The 8,048-nt window shown below is 32.5% G+C and overlaps 1 protein-coding gene across 1 annotated transcript; it reads right to left on the bottom strand.

Annotated features, from left to right (window-relative positions):
* Positions 1 to 1,270: 1,270 nt before the first annotated feature.
* Positions 1,271 to 3,719, bottom strand: LOC139899493 (probable WRKY transcription factor 70). The gene is made up of 3 exons (XM_071882324.1): positions 3,291 to 3,719; positions 3,048 to 3,152; positions 1,271 to 1,823 (listed from the first exon to the last, which is right to left on the bottom strand). The coding sequence occupies exons 1-3, from the start codon at positions 3,620 to 3,622 to the stop codon at positions 1,343 to 1,345; spliced, it is 918 nt and encodes a 305-aa protein (XP_071738425.1). The 5' UTR covers positions 3,623 to 3,719; the 3' UTR covers positions 1,271 to 1,342.
* Between the last annotated feature and the right edge of the window lie 4,329 nt (positions 3,720 to 8,048).

Raw genomic sequence — 8,048 nt, 5'->3', positions numbered from 1 at the left:
TAAGTACTCCTATGGTTGTTAGATCACTCAATGTTGAAACTGATCCATTTCGTCCATGTGAAGATCATGAAGATATTCTTGGACCAGAAGTACCATATCTTAGTGCAATTGGATCTCTTATGTATCTTACAAATTGTACAAGACCTAACATTTCTTTTGCAGTTAATTTGTTGGCAAGGTTCAGCTCTGCTCCTACCAAAAGACACTGGAATGGGATCAAACACATATTTCGATACCTTCGAGGAACTACTGATTTAGGATTATTTTATTCTAACGAATCAAAACAAGATTTGGTTGGTTATGCTGATGCAGATTATTTATCTGATCCACATAAAGCTAAATCTCAAACTGGATATGTATTCCTAAATGGAGGTACTGCAATATCATGGCGTTCTCAAAAACAAACACTTGTTGCTACATCATCAAATCATGCCGAAGTGATTGCATTACATGAAGCTACTCGGGAATGTTTTTGGTTGAGATCAATGACACAAATCATTACTGATTCTTGTGGACTAGAACGCGATAAAAGTCCAACAATTATCTATGAAGATAATGCAGCTTGCATAGCACAGATGAAAGAAGGGTATATCAAAAGTGACCGAACCAAACACATACCTCCTAGATTCTTCTCATACACTCAAAATCTCATTAAGGACAACGAGATTGAAATGAGATATGTTCAATCCAGCAAAAACTCTGCTGATCTTTTCACGAAAGCACTTCCAACTGCTATTTTCAGAACACACGTTCATAACATTGGCATGAGACATGTTCAAAAGATGTAACAACCGAAGCGATGTCTACTTGAGGGGGAGTCAACTCCATGCTGCACTCTTTTTCCCTTAGCTAAAGTTTTTCCCACTGGGTTTTCTTTAGCAAGGTTTTTAACGAGGCAGTAACTTACAGTTGATCTTCAACAAACAAAATTGATATCCAAGGGGGAGTGTTATAATATATAAATATAAATATATATATATAAATGGATAGTCAATTATTGATACACAAAAGTAATATTATTGTATTACCTAAACTTGTGATATTTTTGCTATAAATAGCCATGAATGCAAGCATTAAACTTGCACCATTTCTCACACTTACAAAGTGTTTCTTTCTTTCTCTCCATTATCATCTTTGTTCTTACACTTCATTATTAGTATTCTTAATCAAGAATCAAATCACTAAAGGTAGTTATAAGCCTACTGAATTATAACATCAAGAATCAAACCACTAAAGGTAGTTATAAGCCTACTGAATTATAACACTAGTGAAATTATTATGAAACTGCTATTTGTATAATGTAACCTTTCCTACCATCTTCGACGCTACAAATCATATATAGCTACGAGCATAATTCATAGGGCAAGTCATCAAAATCATTTCGAAGCATATCGTCAATCTCATAGCCATGGTTACTACAAGTAGACGAAAATACTCCCGAAGAGATCATGTCCTCAAGCTCTAGACAAGATGACATCGAAGGCATATGTGTACTCGGATACAATGGCGTATAATGATCAAACGAAGAAACATGTTGATGTTTCAAGCTTAAAGAAGGAGACCCCTCCTTAGGCGTATGTTCCATTGAACAAGGGTCTACTTGTTTGTTTTCCGTAATTTTGTTTGTTTCAAAGCTAAGAAGAATAGAATTATCTTTAGGGTTTAGTGAATCCAAATATATTTGAGAAGTTTTTTGTAAACTTTTACAAGTATGATGTCCATTGTATGTTATCTTATACTTTGGTGGTTCATCATTAGTTTTTTGAACTTGTTTTGTTGCGTGACATCCTTGCTCAATCTTGTGAGTGCACCTAAAATAGTTCCTGCATAAATAAAAAGTTACAAATTTGGTTCAATTTCATTGAATGTAAATATTCGTGGTTGTTATATGTTTGTTACATTGTAAGTTTCTCGTTTTAGACGTGTCAGCTATGTTATAAATCACAAGTAGGGATGACAATGGTCACCCGATTCAGCGGATATCCATCCGATCCATCCGATTCGTGATGGATATGGATAACCTAAATGGATGTGGATACGGATATATATGAACTTTAATGGATATGGATACGGATGAAAAATTTCATCCATGAATATATCCATTATCACCCGAAATACATATATAAATACATAAATATAGATAGATGCAAACACATTTAGTATTACAAATGCATTTATCATTGCACATACATTTTACTTACAACTATATAATGAATTAACTATGATATATTATAACAAAACACGTATATTCAATAAAATATACATACAAATTACACATTTAATTTATCGTAGTCTATGTTTAATAGTAAATTTAACAAATTATGTTATATCTTTAACAAAAAATAACACGTTGTTGAATATCTAATGGATATCCATTAACCCACTTAATCGATCGGATATGGATATGGATGGATGAACTGATATGGATATGGATATGGATATGGATATTGATGGAAAAAAAACTAAATGGATATGGATATGGATATGGCGCCACCCGATCCATATCCGATCCATATCCGATCCATTGGCATTCCTAATCACAAGTCGATTGGAACCCGATTTACTTAATTGGATAAGTTTAACCACTTATAGTAATTTAAATACTTAACGTTTATTTATCTTTAGTGGATTAGCTGCCCTGTTTAGCTTTCTCTTTTGCCTATGAGGTTTGATGACAGATCGTGGTAACTTCAGAAACAGAAGAGGAAGATTCAATTCAACATATACTAAGAAATCTAAGTTTCTGATCTATTTTAAGTTTTCACTGTTGACTTTTGAAAGTTTTTATTTATGAATTTCGACTTTAAATTCTTTGTTTGTGTTATATAGTATTTAATGAAAATTGTATTGATGAAAACACATTTAAGATGCATTTCATTTATATAACTTTCGTAAATACCTATATAATACAAATAATAATATATATGATGTATTATAATATATGAAGTTAAAGTTAAAATCGAAAGACTTTAAAAAGTAAATAATAGATAGTTATAGCTAGTGATATATGATTACATGTATTTCCATTGACATAAAAGTTTAATCACCTTTGATGTTTTGCCTTAAGAATAACTTTTTGTCCGTATTTCCTCCAAGCATATCCATCATCAATCAAAGTAGAAGTTACTTTTGTATATGTAGACGACTTTTTCCTGCACTTATTCAAATATCTGTATTAGATAATACGGAGTAGTTACTTTTACTTCAGTTAAAAAAACAATCTATCACATATATCATATCATATCGTATCATATTATAATATAGTAAAGTAACAATAATACAAAACATACCTTCGTTGGTAACACCCTCTTTTAGCTTTAACACTCTGACCTGCATCTTTTGACTTCGGATCATCCAAATTACTACTCGAAGGTTTAACATCATCTGTTCGAATACTAGGAATATGATCATCATTAATATTAAAACTAGTAGAACTCACGATTGAAAGCGTGCTATCAAACGTGTCCAAAATCTTTTCCACTACACCGTCAACTGAATCCATCTTTTCCGGCTTAACCAGCATTTCTCGAAGCTTATGGGTCAAGTGTTGACCTTGTGTAAGCTCTTGAATAGCTTTGATCCGGGTACTTGGTAAGTTTTCAGACCAAGATGAAGACTCCATAGAATATTTATTGTTGTAGATCTAAGCGCATATGACACTTATCTCAATAATATAGCATAATAAATAAATTGTAATTTCATTTTCATACTAAATAAAAACTTAGAAATTAAGATAAATAAATGCATGTGGTTGGTATAAATTGCAAAATATATGGAGATTGGTTTCCACGACCACTCGCTAAAATATTCCACTAACTTAAATCATGCTTGCACGTGCTTGCATGAGAGTGGTCATGATATTGATGATGTTATACTAAGCTTTTGATATGACGTATTTAAGTAACGATACATGACTAATAACGTGATGGTGTTGAGCTTACGACTTTTAATTTCAAGCCGTGTTTGAAGGTATACATACAGTATAATAATATACGGAGTAATTCAATGACAAATAACCTTTTAGTGGTGTTACAAATGAATAAATGATAGGTTGAGGGATAGAATTGTCCAATGAAAAGAACTTCGATTAAAAAATGCCCACCGGAGGAGATATTCAAGATGTGTTCGTGGGATTTGAAGGGATTTGCATTTCAAATCCCATGAAATCTCATATTTGGTTGGAAGATTTGTTTGGAATGATTTGCATTTCATATTCTATGAAATCCCATAGACGAAGGATTTGAAAAGGGAGTTGATTCGTACACCACCATTTTTAGCCATACACCAACAATTGTGTTGAGTTGTGTTGTACAGTACAAAACTTTAAAGCACAGTTGGTGGTGTATGGCTAAAAAGTGGTGGTGTACGAATCACCGCCCATTTAAAAATTCTTTGTATATATGAGGGATTTGAAATCCCATGTTCTAAGATTTTACGTTTACGATTTACGTTTCGCTTTCACGTTTCGGGTTCGCTTTCCGGGTTCACGTTTCGAGTTCGCCTTTCGGGTTCTCGTTTCGGGTTCGAGTTTCGGGTTGGTGTTTCGGGTTCGCGTTTCGGGTTCAAATTTTGGATACGCGATTCGGGTTCGCGTTTTGGGTTCGCGTTTTGGGTTCGAGTTTTGGGCTCGCGTTTCGGGTTCGCATTTCCGGTTCGCGTTTCGGGTTCGCGTTTCGGGTTCGCGTTTCGGGTTCGTGTTACGGGTTCGCGTTTCGTGTTCGCGTTTTGTGTTCCATTCGGGTTCGCATTTCGATTTCGGGTTCGCATTTCGGTTTCGAGATCGCAATCCCGTGTTGGATTCATGTTTCGATTTCGGGTTTGCATTTTGCGATAGCGTTTCCGTTTTAGGTTCGCATTACGAATTCTGAGATTTGATAACCTCGAACCAAACAGAAGATAGGATTTCATATCTCAGGATTTCAAATCCCGTGGGATTTCAAATCCTGTGGGATTTCAAATCCTGGAAATTGAAATCCTTGAACCAAACGCCCCCTTAGATTTACTCGTATATAGTTACCGGTATTTAATTTTTTTAGAAAAACATTATATTATAAATAGAAAAGTGACGCCATTCATGATGACTTCTTACTTCTGAGATACAAAGAAGGATTACAAACGGCTATGCAGGAACTAAACAAACTAACCAACAAACATGAACATCCTTGGCCGAAATACATAGCAAAGAGGGATTGAGAATCCATACAAAAAAATTGATGCCCATGACAAAGTTTAAAAGTAGATGCCCGTATAAGGAGACTTTGAGTTTAAGCTACAAACAATGCTTGACCAACATGAAGACTTTTCATTGAACTCGAAATCGTTCCAACTAACCAAATAGCTCAAACAATAGTCGTGCGTATCAAACTCCCAAACACTTGCCGTTAACGCTGTAACAATAAGTGTTCACTTTCACTTTACAAAGAAGAAACTTTGATGAGCAGTAGCGGAGATAGGGAGTGGACACAGGAGTGCTCAGCTGAAACGCCCCGTCCTAATCCATCTTGACGAAGTCTTCAACAGTTGGTCCCATTGCGAGGTTCTGACCTCTATATGCCATAAACGACTCCATGTAATATGAGCAAATGCACAGCGGAAGATTTCTTTCATACCTGAGAATAAACATGCTTTAAAGTGTCAACCAAAAGGTTGGTGAGTTCATAAGTTTATCATAAAACAATAAAATTCATCATTTTGATAGACCACAAAATTTAAATGTTGCATGGTACAAATGGGCCCGAATCCTATACCCACCTGTAATGTACATGCGATATCTTTTAAATACAGTACACCTTTCTCATGTACAAAACTATATTTCATAAAGCTTAGCAGAGTAGGTTCGTATCCTTTTCTCCCCCATAGGTTACCTCGCGATTTTTAAATAATCGTGCACATATCTCGTGCACAAAAACTAATACACATAACCTGTGTATAAAAATCATTCTCTCGATACATAATATTCACATCAATTGGTGGCAATTATCATATCCACATAATTCAATGGTGGCAATTATCATGTCCACATAATTCAACAATAATCCGCAGAACTTCTGTCTGCATAATAATTCATTCGAGGAATGTTTTGCTTGTGTCTATCTCGTCAAACATTTATAAAAGCATTTCATGTATTCGCAGTTCAAAATATATTTCAAAACCATTTAATAAAGCAGTTGTAAAAACAGCGCATGTATTCTCAGTCCCAAAAATATAAAGAGTAAAAGGGAGCAAATGAACTCATCATACTGTATTTTGTAGTAAAAATACATATGACGTCATTGAACAAATGTAGGGTTGGTCTCGGATTCACGAACCTATATTATATATATATATATATATATATATATATATATATATATATATATATACTTAGTTGATCAATATTACAATGTTTTAATATATATATATATATATATATATATATATATATATATATATATATATATATATATATATATTCATAATAGATACTACGTATATATAGATTAATATCCTTAATTTTAATTATATTAATCTTTATTATTTGTCATAATACTTATATGATATATATACTTTAATAAATGTGATATTAATGTAGATAATATTAGTTAATATATCAAAAATATGATATTAGTATACTTATGTTATATGTAACAAATATGTATTTTTATTTAGATATCCTTCGTTTGTAAAAGTAATAATACTAAAGTAATGATACTAATAATAATAATTAGATTTAAAAATAATAGTAATAGTAATAGTTATGATAATAATATTAATAATGATAAAACTAATAATAATAACAACAATATTAAAAATGATACTTTTAATGATAATTCTTAACTAATATGATAATTTTAATAATAAAAATGATACTTTTAATAGTAATGATAATAAAAATAATAATAATACTAATACTGCTTTATGATATTATTTAGAAATGACAAAAATGATAATAATAATAATAATCCTATAATAACAACAATTATTAATAACAATAACAATAACAATAACATTGAAAATAATGATAATAATAATAATAATAAATAAAATACTACCTTAATGGAAAGTGGCCTAAAAAGAAATAGCAGCCCATGCCCGGGCTCGAACCCATGACCTCTTGGTTACGCACAAACACACCCAAACCAGTTACTCTATTCTGCTTTTCTGAAATTATACGTAATCTAGCTAATGTTAACCCTTAACTTCGCCTGACTTCTTCCTCTTCTAATCTCCTTATCATCATTAAACATATACCATTACCATCATTGTGAATCATCACGATCATCATCATTTATCTATATCATTATCTATATTATCATCAATATTCACTTCCTCGTGATCATGATCATCATAATCATAATCATATTCTTAATCGGATTATCATCATAATCTCTACGATTACCTTTTTATCCCTTCATCATATATATCATAATATTATCGATTTATCATCATAACTACAATCAGATCATCATCATCGACTATCATTATCATGAAGTATCACTATCATACTCATCATCATGCACCATCACCTTCATCATAACTTATATCATCATCTAACCCCCACCATTATGATTTTAACAACATCATCGTCATCCTCCTGGTTTAATATCAACATCATGTATCATTACGGTCCAACAAGAATGCAGGTCCTCGGTTCAACAATCAATATATATATGACCCAATGAAATAAAATGGGTCACGGCCCAAATTAAAAATTGATTCTCAGCCAAAGAGATCCCACGTCCAATAACACACCTAGCATTCTCATGGCCCCATTTGTAAAGATTAAAAAAAAAAAAAACTCGGTGTACATTAGAAAACGTGGGGTTCCATCAATTCTTTTCTTGGTGGGTTCTTGTTATCAAATAATTATGAAGCATAAAGTAACAAATATGTCTTATTATTTGCTGTAACCTCATGGTCATCTTCCATTACCATAAACACCATCACTATCATTTCATAACTAATCCATTTATTTAAGAAAAAAATTCGGTTCCTTCTTTGACTCCACACGACACAAGGTAGCAAGGAAAGTGCCATTAGTGGTTGTAGTTTTTATTGGTTCCACCACT

Source organism: Rutidosis leptorrhynchoides, chromosome 3, assembly GCF_046630445.1.
Source record: "Rutidosis leptorrhynchoides isolate AG116_Rl617_1_P2 chromosome 3, CSIRO_AGI_Rlap_v1, whole genome shotgun sequence".
Lineage (NCBI taxonomy): Eukaryota > Viridiplantae > Streptophyta > Magnoliopsida > Asterales > Asteraceae > Rutidosis > Rutidosis leptorrhynchoides.
This window is presented reverse-complemented; position numbering and strand designations above follow the sequence as displayed.

Excerpts from the sequence above, each read along its gene's own strand:
- LOC139899493 (XM_071882324.1), bottom strand. The coding sequence starts at position 3,622 with ATGGAGTCTTCATCTTGGTCTGAAAACTTACCAAGTACCCGGATCAAA. Across the intron at positions 3,153-3,290 it reads AGAGGGTGTTACCAACGAAG|GAAAAAGTCGTCTACATATA; the intron begins GTATGTTTTGTA and ends GAATAAGTGCAG. Across the intron at positions 1,824-3,047 it reads CTTAAGGCAAAACATCAAAG|GAACTATTTTAGGTGCACTC; the intron begins GTGATTAAACTT and ends TTATTTATGCAG.